Source organism: Balaenoptera physalus (assembly GCF_965194825.1).
Source record: "Balaenoptera physalus genome assembly, chromosome: 8".
NCBI lineage: Eukaryota > Metazoa > Chordata > Mammalia > Artiodactyla > Balaenopteridae > Balaenoptera > Balaenoptera physalus.
In genome coordinates, this window is record NC_138887.1 from 94,483,604 (window position 1) to 94,503,977 (window position 20,374).

General features: G+C 41.4%; 1 protein-coding gene across 8 annotated transcripts in view; it reads left to right on the top strand.

Moving 5' to 3' along the window:
- CPED1 (cadherin like and PC-esterase domain containing 1) overlaps nucleotides 1-20,374 on the top strand; it is a 297,503-nt gene that overhangs the window by 13,581 nt on the left and 263,548 nt on the right. For all 8 annotated transcript variants that reach the window (XM_082472288.1, XM_082472289.1, XM_082472283.1 and 5 more), the window contains one exon: nucleotides 18,389-18,572. In XM_082472288.1, the coding sequence (XP_082328414.1) occupies nucleotides 18,389-18,572 (184 nt within the window). The remainder of the gene's footprint in view (nucleotides 1-18,388; nucleotides 18,573-20,374) is intronic.

Sequence of the window (20,374 nt, forward strand, 5' to 3'; positions counted from 1 at the left end):
CATCTCTGTTTATTTGTTCTTTAATTCTTCTAGGTCTTTGCTAAACCTTTCTTGCATCTTCTCAATCTTTGCCTCTATTCTTTTTCCGAGGTCCTGGATCATCCTCACTATCATTATTCTGAATTCTTTTTCTGGAAGATTGCCTATCTCCACTTCATTTAATTGTTTTTCTGGGATTTTATCTTGTTCCTTCATCTGGTATGTAGTCCTCTGCCTTTTCATTTTGTGTATCTTTCTGTGAATGTGGTTTTTGTTCCACAGGCTGCAGGCTTGTAGTTCTTCTTGCTTCTGCTGTCTGCCCTCTGGTGGATAAGGCTATGTAAGAAGCTTGTGCAAGTTTCCTGATGGGAGGGACTGCTGGTGGGTAGAGCTGGGTGTTGCTCTGGTTGGCAGAGCTCAGTAAAACTTTAATCCCCTTCTCTGCTGATGGGTGGGGCTGAGTTCCCTCCCTGTTGGTTGTTTGGCCTGAGGTGACCCAGCACCGGAGGCTACTGTGTCTTTGGTATGGCTAATGGCAGACTCCGGGAGCGCTCATGCCAAGGAGTACTTCCTGGAACTTCTGCTGCCAGTGTCTTTGTTCTGCAGTGAGCCACAGCCACCCTCTGCCACTGCAGGAGACCCTCCAACACTAGCAAGTAGGTCTGGTTCAGTCTCCTATGAGGTCACTGCTCCTTTCCCCTTGGTCCTGATTCACACACTATTCTGTGCAGTCTCTGTTTCCCTCAGTCCTGTCTAAGTCCTGCAATCAAATCCTGCTAGCCTTCAAAGTCCGATTCTCTGGGAATTCCTGCTCCCATTGCCGGACCCACAGGTTGGGATGCCTGATGTGGGGCTCAGAACCTTCACTCCAGTAGGTGGACTTCTGTGGTATAATTGTTCTCCAGTTTGTGAGTCACCCACCCAGTGGTTATGGGATTTGATTTTATTGTGATTGCGTCCCTCCTACTGTCTCATTGCAGCTTCTCCTTTGTCTTTGGATGTGGGGTATCTTTTTTGGTGAATTCCAGTGTCTTCCTGTCGACAATTGTTTAGCAGTTAATTGTGATTCCGGTGCTCTTACAATAAGGGGCGAGCATTCATCCTTCTACTCTGCCATCTTGAACCAATCTCTCTCTGAGATAGTTGATTAGAGCTATGTTAAATTTTTACAATGAAATATGCACATGGATGAAAAATTGTTCATACTGAGAGAATTTTATACAAATTCGAATTTGCTTACATTAGACAAACTTTAATGAAGTCTTGATGAAGCTCATATTTAAGCAAGTTATGTTACATTTCCTTTGAATCAAGGAATTAATCAGTTTATAGTTGTCATTCTCTCTTGGTTCTTTTTTGCACAGTAGTGGCAATAGCCTCTGCCTCTTTCTCTCTGTAAGCAATTCTGTTTCTTGTTCTAATGGAATTGGAAACTCTCATAAGATAAACCCTCTGAAATGGAAACCACTGGATACACTGACATTATAAAAAGTGCTTCCTATTATCAACTTGGAGTCTGTGGCCTTTGGGGTGAAAAGAATGTTTTGGTTTTACTTTTCTGTTTGGTTTCCATTGGATATTTTTTCTAGGGAGCCAGTCTCACTAAAAGGATGAGCTCATGTTCTAAAATAGGATTTATGTTCTCTAACAGAAACTATACCAAAGTTGGAAATCTGCAAGGTAAAAGTCCTTTGTCAACCTTTGTACTTTCCAAAGACTTGTTCCAAATGCAAACCAAAATATCTTGGTTATCAGGCACAGGGTTAAAAAAGGAATATAATGATAGAAGATGCATTGATTGAGTCTTGGTTATATATAAGGATCTTAATGAAAAAAATTTATTCTACTTTCAATTAAATTCACTAATAGAGGTTATGGGTACTTAACAGATGAACCAAAGTAATAATTAAGAAGAGCACATGAATTTGAAAGTGCAGAATGGGTCCTATCAACGTGTTCTGAAATAGAACTGCATTTTGTTTCAGTAATCCTTACTTGGGGACTCTGAATAGAACCCCCCACCAGTTTGCTTGTACTGCAACCCAATCAGGATAACTCTTTAAGGGAGAGGCTCTGAGACTCTGCATATTGATGGGGAGAACAGACCTGACTATCCCCAGCAAGGCTTCTAACCCCAAACCTGTTCAGTATATGGAATAAGCAGTCTAATAGAGCATCAGAATGTTGTGGAACAAACATGGGCTTTCTTACACATTGGTTCAAATTCCAGATGTGTCATTTACTGGCTATAGCACATAGACAAATTTTACCTAGATTTCTAAACTCTCAATTTTCTCGTTGGAAAAATGAAGCTAATTAAGCCTTACTTGTGAAAACTGAATATGTGTTTGAAAACAGTAAGCATGGTGACTGACTAGAGTTGGTGTTCAATAAATTTTGGTGTCCTTCTTGCCCCTGAGAAGCTGGGTTTAAGCTCTGACCACAAAAACAAGCACTTTAAATGGCTTATATTTGTTTCAATAATGCACATAGAGTACATATTTTTGATCCTCAGCCTATGTGCTTTCTTCGTTATATTTTGCTTAGGCAGATGTTTAAAGCGGTGTGTCCTATACTAACAGTCTGTCACTTTTCTTTTTGACACTCTCAGTGCAGTCAAATGCAGGCACATTCCACTGGTTTTCCAGGGCTGTGCACAATACTTCCTCCTTCTCCCACTCAAGAAAGTGTTTGCCTGCAAGTAGTGGGCATGCAGCAGGTGTTCCCTGATTTATAAAGTGTAAATTATTACAAATTTTGATATTTTAATTCTTTTTATAGCCAATATCTTATAACATACCTCACAGCTGATCTTGACAAAAAGAACCCGGTATCTGCTGCCATTCTGACTATGACTAAGAGAGACATCTGGGGAAGAGTGGCCAATTCAGGATGGGAGAGTCAGGCAAGGGGAAAAGCCTGATGACAATGACTAATCTATGGGAAGAAAGGAGAATTTATTTAAATAGTAATATTGCACCAGGATCCTGGTGTTTCTCGTCGGTTTTGCAATAAGAAAAAGTGGATGGTGTCGGGCTGGTGGTGTAGACTTCTGGAAACCTCCTGAACCACCTGTTAAAGGTCTGTGTATCTGAGGCAGATCCTGCTGTGCCCCACTCACGGTCTCCAGGCAAAAGAGAACACACACAGATGGGGACCTGGAACCAGTGCTGAAAAGTTGAGTGACCATGGACAAGTGACCCTTTGGGGTTCATGTTCATGGGCTGCGGCATGTAGGTGGAAATGCCTGTTACAGGGATGATATGGGATCAAATTAGGCACGAATTAGGCAGAATGCTTTGGAAAACATTGAGATTATAAAAGGCAGGCGACTAAACATTATCACATTTGTTAAAAGATAAACTGAGGCACATTGGAAATTTTAAGACTTTATTTGAGCAACAGTCGATTCCAGTTGGGCAGCAGCAAATCCGAAGTGGCTAGGAACGCTCCGAGGGCACGAGCCCAGGGAGAGACTTTTACGCAGAAAAGGTGGAGGGAAGCAGAGCAAGGAAATTATCGATTGGCCACAGCTTAAAGCCTCCTTTGCTGCTTGTGATTGGTTGTCCTTAAGTGTCAGTTTCAAAACCTCCACTTTGATTTGCGTATATAGACCACTGGCATTAGAGCCACCTCAGTCTCCAGGCCTACTTGTTCAATTAATTTAACACGTCCCAAAGAATAATGCCATGAAAATATTCTCATTGCACTTGGCGCCTCTTGAGGGAGAAGAGCGCATATATACAGCATAACTGTGAGTACCAGGAATACTCCTTTTTTTTCTTTAAAAACTTACAGTATAGTGTGCTATACAGATGTCAGGTTATACAGTTATTTTTGAAAATGCCACTAGGAGTCCAAATTGGCCCTGTCACAGTTGAGTTTCACTGTTTCTTTAACAAGTGATAGGAAGTATAATAGCATTCCAATAGTTTCAGCCCTAAGCCTGCTTCTTTCCTAGTGGAAAATCTAGCATTAATTTAGCCAAAGTGCACAGATGCCTCAGGAAAAATGGAACAGGAAATTAACTTTTATGTAGCAGGCAGGAACTGCCTGACTTTAGCAAAGTATCAGCCAGAAAGTCAATTTTCATACTGAGCAGTAAACCTTCCCTACTGGACACACCCAGAGGGCAGAAGTGATTTCAAATGGGTTTTTCCTCACTCCTCCATTTATTATTAATTATTTTTTCCAAGTAAATAGTGAAAATTAGTAACACATCTGAAGCTTCCTACACATAAGCTAAACCTATTTATCCATGTATTTTAGCGCTATACATAAGCTATTTTTAGAGCAGATAGATTTGGAGCAGTTAATTTTCTTTTTCATGGGGGAGTAACGAGGGAAAAAGAGGTAAGCTGATTACTTTTCTTTTAAAGAAACAACGGTTAAAGTAATACTATGTCTGCTTTAAACACACTTGTTTGCTGTAGAGCAGAGAAAATGTATTTGTGAAATTATCTTCTGTCAGAAATAGAAACCTCAAGAAGCTAGAATTGTTTCCTGCTTTTAATATAAAATAACAACACTTTAAAAGGAGCCCTTTTCTGTGATATAAATGGGAGGATGTCTCATCATCCAAAGATGTGCACATGATCTTAAGCACAATTCTTAGCAAAACCCTGAACAAAGTAACCAAGTACTTGCAATAATGTAACCACTCCCTGGGAAGTCTAGCATTTACACAAAACATTCTAATAAATTACTGGCAGTTAGATCCGGGCAGGGATCAAGTTTACACAATGCCTGGCACATAAAATGTTGAATGAATGGATGAATGGGAACTCGTATAATTCACGCTGTGTGTCCAGTACAGGACTTCCTGTGGTGGCCAGCAGTCCTTAAAGTCTTCTTTTGGGCTTTCAATTGGATTCTTAAACACTGACCTCCACTGGGTTCATCCAGGTCCTTCTCCATTTATAAGATGTCCTTACCTCCTGCTTTCCTGAGAAAACCAAAGCAATCTGTCGTGTTTGAAGAGATGCTTTCTTCTTCAGGCCTGACCTATGAGACCATCTGGTGGACCCTTTAAGAATAAACTGGACTTCTAGGAAGAGAACTTACTTTTCTAGCCAGTCACAGAAAAAAAAGCCAAACGATATTCTGCAATACAATCCATCCCTTACGGAAAGGATTATAGAGTTTAGGGAGTTGAAAATTTGATAACAGTATTAGATGATGTCTTATTCCTTCCTCTAGAGATAGTGCTTATGTTGTGGTATTACTGGATATTGTCATTTCCTGCCAATTTTTGATTTTTAAAGCAAAAAGTTGGCCATGAAATACTTAAACATTCTAGAATGAGTGTGTAATTTGGAGAGCTCTAAGATTTTGGCAGGAATACGTGAGGTTGTGTTATGAGGTGGTGGTGTGATGGTACAGCGTCTGACAATGTGAGGGGGGTCAGGGCGGACGGGATGGGGGCTTGTAAAGGGGAAGCACAGAGAAGAGGGCTCTCAGGGCTCAGTCAAGCTGGGAAGAGAGTTACCCGGGGCAGTCCTCAAGCTTGTATATTGGTACTGGCCAGTGAGCTGAAGGGACGAGATGAGCGGGCCATAGCGTGTGAACAGCCCCTGTGTTCACTCTGAGCGAACAAGGGGTGCTCAGAGTAAGCAAGCAAACAATGTGTGCCAAGGCCTAAACGTGCACTTAAGGAGACTTGGTCTACACATTTGATATAAGGCAGGATGTTTCCTTTCTGCAGACTTTGGTGTCTAGATATTTAACACCCATTGCCCCATTGTTTTTTAATAATACTTTGAGCCCCGCATGGGTAGGGTGAGGCAGAGTTCCTCTGGGTTTGTGAGATGTGTGCCTCTATCCTGTAGCCTTTCATTCACCCAAGAACTGGAGCTGACCTTTGCTGCCCTGGAGACGCAGCACCACCCGCGTGGAGTATGCTGGCTCTCCATCCTTAACCATCTGTGCAGTTCATGGGGACCCTGGGTTTCTGGGCAGAATCCAGATAAGCTGGTTGCTACTTGGATGTGAGTGCTGAGGGGAGAAGAAAGGAGCCGGGGATGCTATCTGCCTGGATTGACAATATGAGACACTTGAAGTGGCCTTAGGAACCTCTCCTGGGAGTATGAATGTGGTGACCGGATCGACAGTGGATGGAGAATCTTAATCGCCACCTCAGTGCCTGAATTCTATCCTTGCATCCAGCAGGTGTTTCATGTAGGCTGGACTCTCTATCCAGGGGAGGGCATATTTGCCATGGTGCTGAAAGAGATTCTTGGCTGGCCGCTGCAAGTTTCTTCACGATGGCCTGATGCAGGCGCCTGGGGTCTTAGCGTGTGCAGTGGTGAAGTGCAGAGAGCATTGCATGGCTAGGAGGAGAGTCGAGGGCATAAACTGGGCAGGATGGGTGGTGGGAGGACCTGCAGCAAGCCTTGTAGTAGGGACGGTGCAGAGAAGGGAATAGGATTAAAGTGGAGAGTGAAAGTGAGTTAATAGGTAAGTCCTAGGGAAGGTCCTAAGACCAAACAATGGTGACCGTATTTCTAAGCCCCAAAGAGGGAATGTAATCTTGCTAAGGGCTTTTTGTATCCTGGTTGTGAATTTATTTATAGGACATGATAACAAGGTATAAAATTACATCATATTTAGTTGTGCCATGAACATACTGCCTAATTTTTATCTGGCACCCAAATCTAAAAAGTGTGTCCATTGTGTCTATGGTATCAGTGGCCATATTTTATTTTCACAATGATATGTTTGCTCTGACACTGGATTTTTAGCAGAGAAGAATAGTAGAAATGGTGATCCATTGATTATTTTTAAATGCTTTAATGCCCCTAATGTATAAACACAGCCCTTTAATATTCTACTTGTGACAGAACCCTTATGAAATCATTTGATTGACGTTTTTAGGGTTTTAATTTTGTTAAATTAATGAAACAAGGAGCCCATTAGACCGAGGTGGCTGTGAGGCTGTGTGGGCCTCTGTAGGCAAACCAAAATCTAATTCTGTGAATGGCTCAGGGTTCCGAAATCAAAACGCCAAGGATGACCAGTCACAAACAGCCAACTAGGCTTTAGGCCACAGCTCGTCAATAATTTCCTTTCTCTGCTTCCATACTTTCCCTATATAAGTCTTTCCCCAGCTCCCGTTGGCAGAATGTTCCTAATCACTTCAGGTTTGGTGCTGCCCAACTGGAATGGGTTTTTGCTCAAATAAACTCTTAAAATTTTAAATATGCCTCAGTTTATCTTTTAACAATTTAAAATATTTTAATTTGTCAAGATCACTTTTATGCTATTTTTAAGTGATATTTATACCATTGCTTTTTTTTGGCCACGGGATCTTAGCTCCCCAACCAGTGATCAAACCCGCGCCCCCTGCAGTGAAAGCACGGAGTCTTAACCGCTGGACCGCCAGGGAAGTGCCAATGTGATCACTTTTTAAGAGATATGTAAATGCGCCTTACATTTATGAGGGGTTGTACACTTTCTAGAGCTTTTATTTCGCTGTTTGAGTCTCCTTCGATCCTTACAACAGCGAGAAAAGTAGGTTGGGAGGTTGATGTTCATTTGCAGTTGAGGAAAGGGAAGTACACCTAGTGGAGCTTAAGTGGTGTCAGCAGACAATGAATGGGGGAGTTGGGTGGGAAGGAGAATGGAAACTCAGGATTCAGAAGTCCTTGGGGTGTTGTTGGCAAAGCCTCTGACTTCGATTCAGGGTCTCTGGCATCCATTAAACTGTTTGGTAGATTGTATGCTGCTTAGGTATTGATATTGTTGTAATGACCCCAGTGTTCTTTGCTTTCTGTTACGTTGCCTTTGTATGGACTTCTATTTTAAGACTGAATTGCTGAATTAACTCCTTGTTTTGGCATGGGGGACAGAGACTTGCTATTATTTTAACATTTTTCAAAAGAACAAGGTCTCTCCTTGTCCTCTGCTTGGTATTTCATAATTGGGAATTGTTGATTTTATATTTTGTTATATTTTTACGGATGTCCTTTAACTACTGCTGACACCGTGATAAGATTCAGGGGGCTGGGGAGCTGTTACTCTAAGGCCAGCAAATGCTACCAGGGTTTGAGGATGGAAAGCAAATAACGTCTTCCTCCTCTGAACCTCTATGTGATTAAGTGTTGGATTAATAGAAGACTGAGAATGGGAAAGAATCGTAGAGAAAGAGGAAAGCAGAAGGAAGGAGAAGAGGCAAAAGAGGGACACTTAGAGTGGTTTTTATTTGATCCAAAATAGAAAGTAAAATCAACTGTGCCAGAAGAAAAAGTAATTTACATTCTCTTCTGATCTCATTTAAAGCTTTATCTAATTCTTAAAGATGTCTGGAAGGACACTATCATGACCACCATCTCCCAGCTAGTCCTGTGTTTTTGTAATCTCAGCTGAGTTTTGTTATGTCTATAAAGTTATGGCAAATAGTAAACTGATGGCCCACAGCTGTGCATCGTGGGTGGCACCTCAAGGAAAGGAGTCTTGAATTCGTTGGAGGAACAGCCTCCAGAGGAAGCTGAAAAAGATGCTTACTATGACTTTCAAAACAGCTAGAAAAGAGGAACAAAAATTTGGGAGAAGCAGAGAGGGAATCTAAGTTCCTCCGTGTTGGTTGAAATGGATGAGCACTTCGGGGGGGGGGGGTAAGATAGGCAGTCAGCAACTGCAGGCGTGGGGAGGCAAGCAATCACAGCAGCAGACTCCAGATAGGGACTCCAGGAGAAACCCCTGTTCTTGTGTTCTTGGTTTGTTTTCAGTTTCTATCTCCAAGATTCCTGCTCTGTGTGCGGGTCAGCCTGGGGAAGGAATGAGCAGCACACAATTGAAGCTACGCCCAGCCTGTCTGTGCATTGGCTGGGGTTTAAAGAGCTGAGAAGTGGCCTTTTTTTCTTTTTTTTTTTTCTTGTCTTGAAAGTTGCTCTTCTCCAGGCGCTCCTCTTCTCCTTCCTCTGGCTACACAGGCTCTATACTGCGCATCCCTCTTAGAAAGGCGCAGTGTGGTTCTGAGTTGGGAGGGCAGAGAAGGGCATTAGACAGAGATGGCCGAGGCATTCTCATGGTTTACCATCAGGTTATGTGCTTTGTACTTTATAGATGGAGTGGGAAGTCTCTTCTGATGAGGAAAAATCATACCATATCTCTTAAGTCTCAGTGTTTCAGATGTTCCCAGTGGACTAAGGCAATTTGATGTTTTTTTCTCATTAAATATTTTCTAGCTTAGGATGGCCGGGTCAGGCTCTGTCCTGCTGTTCTCTTCTGTTTTCCTCTTTTGTGCCCTCCTCTCTTCTTCTCATGTGTCAGGCTTACAGACTCTCTCTCTGTTTACTTAAGATCTTCACAGCACATCCTTTCTTTGGGACTTTTCGCCCCACCTCTGGAATGTTTTCATCCTCTGTACCTGACCTCTCCCTCACGCTGTGAGGTGCGACTGTCCTGTCGCTGCCTCTCCTTCTGTTGCAGGAAGGAAGGTGGGGCTCTAGAGGATCATCACATCCCAGGACTCAGGCGAGTCCCTGGGACGGCAGCCAAGTGTGGGTTCTTGGCTTCGCGCAGGAAAAGATTCAAGAGCGAGCCAGAGTAAAGTGAATGAAGGTTTATTCAGGGAGATACACACTCCATAGACAGAGTGTGGGCCATTTTGGAAGGCAAGAGGCCCCAGGGTATGGGGTTGTCGGTTTTTATAGGGGTGGGTAATTTCATAGGCTAATGAGTGGGAGGATTATTTCAACTACAGTATTTTGGGGAAGGGGTGGAAACTGCCAGGAATTGGGCCACAGCCCACTTTTTGACCTTTTATGGTTGGCCTCGGAACTGTCATGGTGCCTGTGGGTGTGTCATTTAGCTGATGTATTACAATGAGCGTCTATGGAGGCTCAAGGGAAGTCGACTTGTCCGCCATCTTGGACCTAGTTGGTTCTAACTAGTTTATGTCGTACCCTCAATGGCTGTCATTTTTTTAAGGGTTGTACCCTGCCCCCTTTCTGTCTCACTTCTACACCCAACCTGGCTCCACAGTGTGGTTTACTCACTGACCTCTCCTCAAAGTGCTCTGCCTCTCAGTGTTCCCCCAATGCCATTAGATGCCTCCTTAAGACAGATCTCAGGTCTCCCTCTTGTGGCATGGTCACCCAGGTCACTGAATGCTTCCATTAAAAAAAAAAAACAACACAACTTATTTTCTGCATTGTGGGAACCATGACATATAGTTCTTAGGAAATCCTGTGATTTAGGTAGTAGAAGTCTGGTCTTCTGAAATTCTATCATGGTACCCATCCATCCAGAAAACCAAGAAAACAAGAAAACATCCTCACTTTATCTTAGTAAGTCTAGTTTTCCTCATCCACCTCTTCCCTGCTATGGTTTTTTTGTAAACGGCATCAAAGTTCATCAAAATTGTACCTAGGTAGAAAGACCAGCATAAAGTGACCAACTTTTTTTTTTTTTGCAATTATAGCTTCATTTTATTTATTTTTTTAAATTTAATTTTATTTATTTATTTTATATACAGCAGGTTCTTATTAATTATCTATTTTATACATATTAATGTATACATGTCAATCCCAGTCTCCCAGTTCATCCCCCCACCCCCCCACCACCCCGCTTTCCCCCCTTGGTGTCCATATGTTTGTTCTCTACATCTGTGTCTCTATTTCTGCCTTGCACACTGGTTCATCTGTACCATTTTTCTAGATTCCACATATATGCGTTAATATATGATATTTGTTTTCCTCTTTCTGACTTACTTCACTCTGTATGACAGTCTCTAGGTCCATCCACGTCTCTACAAATGACCCAATTTTGTTCCTTTTTATGGCTGAGTTATATTCCATTTTATATATGTATCACATCTTCTTTATCCATTCGTCTGTTGATGGGCATTTAGGTTGCTTCCATGACCTGGCTTTTAAATTCTCTACTGCTAACTAGGTTTTGGTTTCCTACCAGCTACTTAACAAGATAATAAGTCATGTTGCATTACCTCCACTTTTATCTTCACTGCCAGTTATTTCTTGTTGCCTACCTGACCGTATTTACCACTCACAATAAAAAGTACCTCTGCTGCTGACCTTCAAGGACTTCTGTTTTAATACCTCTTCTTATCTTTTCTCTCTGTCCAAGAATTATCCTTCTTCTCTCATTGTCTTTCATACACAACATTCATAACACATGCAAGCAACAGTAGCATGACCATCTGGGTCATCTTTGACACTTTGCCCTGACCAGATATCTTATCTCTGCAAGAACTTATCTTTCATGATTCCATTAATTGTCTATTGCTCCTCCCACTAAAAAGTAAGCTCAGTGAGAGCTAGAACTTTATCCAGGTTCTTCACTATTGTATTTCTCAGAGACTAGAACCATGCCTGACACATAGAAAGCATTCAAAAATATTAAATAGGTAAATGAATAAATGTTGAGAAAGAGCCAGTGGGAGAGAAGGGGGAGGAGATAGTAAGGATCCAGGAGAAGGAGCTAAAAGAAGGAGAAAGTTCTCAGGGATTTGAGGGTGGAACTTGAGAGGAGGTTTGTTGCATGGAGGGAGGGGGATTCTGGAGTCTGGAGAATAAGCAGAGTGATTGACCATCGATAAGAAGTGGACAGGTTTCTTCTGTGGAAATCAGAAGAAAAGAGGAAATGCTGGTTGTGCTGATAGGCTATAGGTTTGCCCAAACAGACGTAGTGTAACTCAGTGTGTTTCCTTCTAAGAGGGCTCCTTTCCTCTGTCAGGAGGAGGATGTTATCTGTAGAAATAAGGAGGTGGCTGGAGAGTGGGAAAGTTTGTCACTTTGGAGAATGTGAGAGAGAATTGACCCAGGAAGCATAGTTGGATGGTCTGGGAAGTGTGAGGACTGAACTGGCTTTGCCAACCAGGATCTGTCCAACTGAGCCCTTTTCTTCAGCAGCTCTCAGCCACCCCAGCCCAGGAGCAGGTCAGGCGGGTTGCGGAGATCTTCCTCGGCTCTCTCAGATCAGAGTTTTCACAGCATCCTCTTTCTCCCGGTTTACCTGGCATGTCGTCATGTATTATAACTAGATGTTTATGTCTGCCTTCCTTGATGGGCTGTCAGCTCTGTGAGGGCAGAGACTTGCCTGTCTTATTTAATGCTGTGTCTCCAGCTCGTCCATGCTTGAGGTTTGCCATATGACTGTGATGCACGTACAATGGAGCAAGGGAATTTAATGTACTGGGTAGAGAGTGTTGGATCCTGGAATCTGAGATGCGGAGAAGGAAGGTGAAAGGAGGCTAGTAGAAAGTTGGCATTAAGGGGAAAGACCAGTGGTTGAAGAACTGATATATTAGGAATAAATGAGAAGATCTGGAAATAAATGAATGTGATCGGAGAATGGAGTATCTCATTTTATAATTTCAGAGATGGGACTGTCTGGGGGAACACAAAGATCAAGCAAGATTTGGCCATTGGAGTGGGTGGTTGAAGTGAAGTGGAGGAGAGAGTCATTAGGGATGAAGAGGTCATGGATATCTTATGACTTGAGATGCGGATGTCAAAGCCTCCACTGAGACTTTCTAGTGGGTTTTTTTACCTGACGGAGAGTAAAATAATGAAAGGGCATGCATATATTTACAAGTAATGAACTCATAGTTTGCATTTAGCGTTTATTCATTTGCTCATTCATCCTCCCATTCACTCTTATTTAGAAACTGGCAGTAGGCTGTGTGTACAACAATGACCAAAGCAGACAAGTCTAGACCCTCATGAAACATACAGACTTGTAGGAAGGGCAGACAGTAAACAAGCAATCTGTAACTATAAATTGTGAAGAGTGTCAAAGGGAAAATTAGATTGAGGAATAGGTGAAGATGAGTTTTGGCAATAGCTATTTAAATGGGTGCCATTTCATCAAAGTTATATTGTGGATACTCTTTAATATTGAAACTTTATTGCTTTTGTTTAGAACTTACATAGAGCCACAGATGGGTAAATTTGCCTTACATTGGGTGTTGGGTGTTGGGATAGCCCCAAAGTACAGTTTGGGGGTACATTCAGAGGGCGCTCATTTGTCATGGAGTAGTTCTGAGAAATGTGTGATCGTTCCATGACGGGCTCAAGGTTCAGCTGAGTCAGCTGTGAGATGGAGGGCGAGGGTCACTAAATGTTCATTTAAGTAGGGAACATTCTCCGAGGCTCTGTTTGCATATCCAGGGAACCTGCAGTTCCTAAACTGTCCTACAATTATAAATAGTGTTTAAGTAGAAAATGTATAGGATATGCATCCTGGAAAACTCCATCCATTTTATTCCTTGAATTCTCTAAAATAAGTGTACATCTTGCCAATGGAAAAAAATTCTCTATTCTCGTAGTGGAAAAATTAAACGTAATTCACTATGATAGACTCTATAATATTTCTAAAATGCCAAAAATCTAGACAGCATGGCAACTTGACTTTTAGTTGTATATGACACACATACGAGGTCTACTATGTGATTTGTATTTGAGCATCAAAAAGCGTCATAAATACGTAGCTACTTTAATAAATCCAGAAAAAAAATCTTTCTGTCGTATGGAAAAAAAACAAGTTTTATTTCTCATCTCTACTATATTTTCAAAAGCTGTATTTCTTGCTTTTGTCGTAAGTCTTGGTAAAGACTTGTCAATAGTAACAGAGAAATATACTGCCTTTATAATATAGCTCTTTATTGAATTTTTTTTTACTGTAAATTCATTACTTTGCTCAAGTACTTAACTCTATTTTTGTCATTCTTGCCACTATTCTACTGAAACAAATTGCTTTATTTTTATTTTTATTTTTTTAAACATCTTTATTGGAGTATAATTGCTTTACAATGGTGTGTTAGTTTCTGCTGTATAACAAAGTGAATCAGCTATATGTATACATATATCCCCATATCCCCTCCCTCTTGCGTCTCCCTCCCACCCTCCCTATCCCACCCCTCTAGGTGGTCACAAAGCACCGAGCTCATCTCCCTGTGCTATGTGGCTGCTTCCCACTAGCTATCGATTTTACATTTGAAACAAATTTCTTAATACAAATTTTCACCACTTTCTATCCCAATCTTCCATGGTAGTATTTATAAAAAAGACTTTTACATATTGAAAAAAAAGATGTTTGTATTCATTCATTCAAAGAATATTTATTATGTGCCCGTTATGTGCCAAGGACTATTCTTAGGCTGGGGAAACAAAAGTGAACAAAACAGACAAAAATATATGCTTTCATTTACCTTCTTTTGTGGTGTGGGGAAACAGACAATAAACACAATAAAGAAATCATATTTTTGCCTTAAAAGATGATAAGCCTGACAGAGAAAAATATGTATCAGGGTATATAGAAGCATATAGTTTACTGTAGAAAGGCTTTTTATGACAGAGACCAAACTATATTAATTGAAAAACTTACAGAATTTCTAATATAAAAGCAGAGTTACAATGGGATATAGATTTTTATTCAATTTTACTTGTGTATATTTAACATGGTTTATTGGTGGGATGCTGTGTTGGACACTTTCATATAGAAAACTGATTTAATTTCACCATAAAATCTCATGAAGTAGGATTCGCTACTTTAACTATACATATGAGAAAACTCTGATGTGGGGAGATTACATCACTGCTGTGTTGGACACTTTCATATAGAAAACTGATTTAATTTCACCATACGATCTCATGAAGTAGGATGCGCTACTTCAACTATACATATGAGAAAACTCTGATGTGGGGAGATTACATCACTGCTGTGTTGGACACTTTCATATAGAAAACTGATTTAATTTCACCATACGATCTCATGAAGTAGGATTCGCTACTTCAACTATACATATGAGAAAACTCTGATGTGGGGAGATTACATCACTGCTGTGTTGGACACTTTCATATAGAAAACTGATTTAATTTCACCATACGATCTCATGAAGTAGGATTCACTACTTCAACTATACATATGAGAAAACTCTGATGTGGGGAGATTACATCACTCTCCCCAGCGGACGAAGCACGCGAGTGGCAGAGCCAGAATCCAAATCTAGATTTTTGATTCCTTACATGGCTGCATCTAACCCTCCAACTAGTTTATTACAACACTCTATCCTAAGGCGGCATAGAGGCTTCAGATTTTGAAGTCCTTCCAATAAAAATAATGTGCTCGGTTATAAAGCAACTTCCGTGTAGTCCAGCGAAGTGATTTCTGAGGAGCTATTCTGCAGATCTCTCAGGAAGAAGGGAGGGAGGGAAGTGGCTCGGGGTTCAGAGTGTCAACATCCAGTAACACTCATTCTTTTCTAAATTCTCCGCAGCAGACCCGCAAGTCTCAAGTTCAGTTGTTGTAGTGATAGCCAGGTTTAATGTATTCTTCCACTAAAAATATACCCTCAAACTTGTAGGAGTCATCAGGAGCTCTCATTTCCAAAAGTGCGGCTGCGGGCATTTGATAATCCCGCATTTGCTGGTGCGGTTGACATAGTTGTATTTCACATACGCAGTGCGTGCCCCTGTTGTTGGACCAGCTAAAACCGTCCTCGCCCCTTGGTATTCGGCCATTCTGCTGATACAGGGTGTTACAAATATTACAGCAGGGGCAGTTTGTATTACAGGATAATACAACATAATTTGACAGACAAACTCATTTCCTATTTATTCTCTGCAGTCTGAGACGTGAGTTAAAATTTCAGTGTGTTATAAAGGTTATGATAAAATATGGCCAATAATTAACACTTTATTTAAAATATGCTCTCTATAAGATATGCCGGCAAGAACTTTGCTGCTCTTACTTAAACTGATCATGGTTTGGGGGGTGGGGGTGGGAAAGAGGGATTATATCTTTCAAAATAATAAGAACTTAAAGTTTGGAAATACACTCTCCTCATGTGAAATCACTGCTGTACCCGAGCCAGCTGTAATCGAGAGGGGCATCCTGTGATTGTGAAAGAAAATAATGTGAGAAGAGAATTCTGGACATTGTATTTTGCTTGAGTGACAGTGATATATTTGGAAGTATCTGTCTTCCCCTTTCACCTAGACGCATGTTTGTTTATTTTGGCCTCCTATGGGCTACTGTTTCCCTCTAACTCCTGAGTCCAGTAGTTGGTTTCAAATACTCCTTCTTAATTGTTTATCACTACGAACAATTACAACATTTGCTGGGGAGTTATGTCCCAGTTTGCAGTTAAATTCTTAAGTTTAAGTAGTTTCGTTATCAATAAAACGCAATATCCTTTAACAAGGGAAAATATCTGATCATGTTTTCCCAAAGTACCATGCACAGAAGGTGTGATAGCTGGTGTTCTCTTTCTTTCCTTTGTATTCATCACACATGTATTAAGAGCCTATGTTAGCATGTGTCAGGCAAAGCTCAGATACAGAAACAGTGTTCCTGACTCTTTGCTCTTTTTGACATATGATTATTTTAAAAACACATATATAGGACTTCCTTTATGCCAGGCACAGTTCTAAGCACTTTACACATATTAAGTCCTTAATCCTCACAGCAGACTTAGGAAGAAGGTACTGTCCAAGGTCACATGATTAGTGCTGGTGGAACCAGGGGATTTGAAGCCGGCAGTCTGGCTGCAGAGTTTGTGTCCTTCTGCACTACAGCATGCTTTGTCTATTAATTTTCAGATAGCCATCATTTGTATGCAATGAAAATAGGATATGGTTCCTGCCCTCAAAGCGTTTACAAGCTAAAGCTGTTTCTTCTTTCCATATGTATATTCAAAGATCAGATCTTGATAGAGCATTACGGTCCATTAATTTACTAGGTATCTTCATTTATTAAGTATGTACGATGTGTACTAGAGACACAGGGACAATGCAGGCTGCCTGTTAGGGAACTCACATCAGGGAGAGACACAATTTCATAAGTGCTGATGGAAGGATGTATTTCAATGAAAATTTTCCAAAGAGGTACTGTTTGATTTGGAGTTTGCTAAACAGAAGAATGGAGAGAGAGGAAGGAATTGTGGGTTGAAGGCACAGTGGAGTCTGTATGAAGGAGCCGGATGGGATCAGGAATGGAAATGACTAAGAGTACAACGTGACCAGAGAAGGAAGATGGGTCTAAGTTCAAATGGCCTACATTCCTTGATAAAGATGTGGAATTGATTCGGTCAGTAATGGGAAATAATGAAGAAATTTAAGGAGTGAAAAGACAGGGTACAAAATGTGTCTTAGATCCATGAAATGGACAATTTGATTCAGAGCTGCCACTAAAAGTAATGTGGTTTCCCAATTTCATTTTTTACCTCTTCCCCCTCATCTGCCTTCTCCAACCCCTTTGTTTCCTCTTCTTTGGCATCTCCCTTTTTTTTTTTTTCTCTAACCCCCATCCACTTTCATCACTCCTTCCCGTAGTAAAAAATGTCTACTTAATCAAGGTTTAGTCACAAATTTTCAGGAAAACACATAGTATCTGCCATTAAATCGTATAATGAATTTCAATGTCAGTATTCTTTCTACTTGCCAATTCAAAACTTCCCTCTTTTTTTTTTTTATAAATGTATTTATTTATTTTTGGCTGCGTTGGGTCTCTGTTGCTGCGCGCGGGCTTTCTCTAGTTGCGGCGAGTGAGGGCCACTCTTCGTTGTGGTGCACATGCTTCTCACTGCGGTGGCTTCTCTTGTTGTGGAGCACGGGCTCTAGGCGCGCGGGCTTAGTAGTTGTGGCTTGTGGGCTTAGTTGCTCCGCGGCATGTGGGATCTTCCCAGACCAGGGCTCGAACCTGTGTCCCGTGCATTGGCAGGCAGATTCTTAATCACTGTGCCACCAGGGAAGTCCCCAAACTTCCCTCTTGTTAACGGTATTTCAAACATCAGCGTGAGAAAGAATATGTTTTTGGAGGAGCAATAAACCACTGAAGGAAGAACCTAAAATTATGATACTTAAGTGATACCCGCCCCTTCTCACATGAAGTTCCATCCTGCCTCACTGAGATGCATTCAAATTTTGCTGCGTCCTGATGGAGAGAAGCAGCAGCGTCGTGCATCTCCAGAGAGCTCTGGGATTGCTTCTCAGCTGTACTCCCCTGTCCTTCCGGTGCAAAATCCATCCTCCCTGAGTCTATTTCCTCTAATGTGTTTACCTAAAAGAACTGTTAAAAGATAAGGCAGTTGGAACTACTACAGAAAAGCACAATGCAGATGAAAAGCGTTGCTATTAATTTCTATTTTTCAGCCAGAGTTGAGCTCGGTATTTCCATGCCACGGTATTCCTCCAGCAACTCTATATTTTAATGGCCTGAAATTTTCATCCTTCTGGAATAATGAGAAAAATACAGTTCACCTTCAGTTCTCGCAGATGAGGTTGCCTTTGTCCTGGTCAGCCTTTCAGAGGATCTGTCATTCATTTCCAGAGAAAAACTTAAAAGACAACTTTCTGAACGGCCCCCGATTTGCATTAATGATCTCCTTCAAGGGAAACGTGCTCCTTTTTCTCCTTGAATTTTTATGCCTTCTTTCCTTCTGTAGATCGAAGAGTCAGTTGAGACCCACTTCGGCAGCCATGGCAGAAAGGCCGTTCTCTACAGGCCTCCTTCCTCCAGCAAAAGGGAGCTTCAGCTCCACCAGCGCATTCTCACTCAGCATCACTATGCGGTTGTCATCACTGAAGAAAGGCTCGGTGCCGACCCTGGGCTGGGGCTACTAGAAAAAGGTCAGAGTCCGGAGTAATTACCGAAGTTGCTTGCCTTCTAATATTAAATATTTCCTGAAATGTGCTACTATCTTCCTCTAAAAAAATTCACAAGAACCAAGTTTTACCCATGATCAGCTTTCTTGCATCATAGAAAACTTGGCTCCTTTTCTGCTTCCTCCCCATTTTCTTTTAGCTACATTTCTTTATTCCTGAAATTATTTTGTTTATATTTTTGTAGCATTTTGGAGCTGCATAGTTCATCTTTAAATGCTACGTAAAACATGTTTTTGTTTATGAGCCCAAATACATGTTCTGCCCAGCACCAAACTGCTCCATATTTTAAGAAAATTGCCACTCCATCTGACTGCAAGTAGAATGTGCTGGAAATTGTTTCGAGAAGCCAGCTTAAATGTGATTCACAGGTTGGTTCTAAATGCAAAAGAAGTATAGATATTTATCTCACATGCCATTACTAGTCAAGTACTTTTTATTTCTGTCATTTGAAGTGAAAAATAAGAGACAAGTTTTTAAACAAGTTATTTGAAAAAAAAGTTGAGTAGGTGATGAGGGTCAAAAAGGGCAATAACAGTAACAGCTGACATTTCTTGAGTAACTAACCATGTGACATGTTGTATTCTGTATTCGTGGCCTCATTTAATCCTCACTGAAGGCCCCTGAGTGCCCTAAGATGAAGAAATATTCATTCCTTGGGCTTCCTTGGTGGCGCAGTGGTTGAGAATCTGCCTGCCAATGCAGGGGACACGGGTTCGAGCCCTGGTCTGGGAAGATCCCACGTGCCGCGGAGCAACTAGGCCCGTGAGCCACAATTACTGAGCCTGGGCGTCTGGAGCCTGTGCTCCGCAACAAGAGAGGCCGAGATAGTGAGAGGCCCGCGCACCGCGATGAAGAGTGGCCCCCGCTTGCCACAACTAGAGAAAGCCCTCGCACAGAAACGAAGACCCAACACAGCCAAAAATAAATAAATAAATAAATAAAAATTACATAATGTATAAAAAAAAAGGCAAGGCACTTATTAAAAAAAAAAAAAAGAAATATTCATTCCTTCCCCAATTCCAGAAGAGGAAACTGAGGCTTGGAGAGGTGCAGTGACTCACCTTGTATCTTAAACCTGGAGTGCTGGAAGGGCAGGATTTGAACCCCTGTGTTCCAACTCTCACTTCTGTGCTCGTCCTCTTCACCTCCGTGTTGCCCACTTCCTCTTTGGCCCCTTATCCTGCACTAATCTATCATTATTAGAGCTACCAGGATGTATAGCACTCATTCTCCATGAGCCAATCAGATTTTTCTCTTTCCGACAATACAGTGTATCTGTTTTTCTTTTTATCAAAAGGGAGGGGAGGAAATGCAATTTGAATCCACTGCTGATCTCCATGATGGTTTCCTTTGGGAGAAAAAGTCAGATCCCGGTGCCACAATAATTTTCATTTGTCATTTCACTTTCAGCCATCTTGACATCCTTGTAGCACTTGCTCTTCTGTTAGGTCCCCCCTTGCTCTTTAAAGTGCTGGTTTATGCTGGTCAGTGAAAGAGGCTGGGGGACATTTAGCCATGATTACCCTTCACTACCTTTTACCATGTTGGCGGTAAAGTTATAAGCTGCTTAGCTAACAAAACTCCCAGGGAAGAAAGCCCCAAGAGATCCACTTTGATGAAAAGAAAGTTCTTAAAAATGTGCAGAGGTCATTAGCACAGGTCTTCAGGAATGCCATTTGCTGGTCCCTAGAGCTTTTGGAAACAAATAAGAAAAACAAAAGGGAAGTTGAATGCTCTGGAATATCAAAGCAGCTGGAAACCAAGTT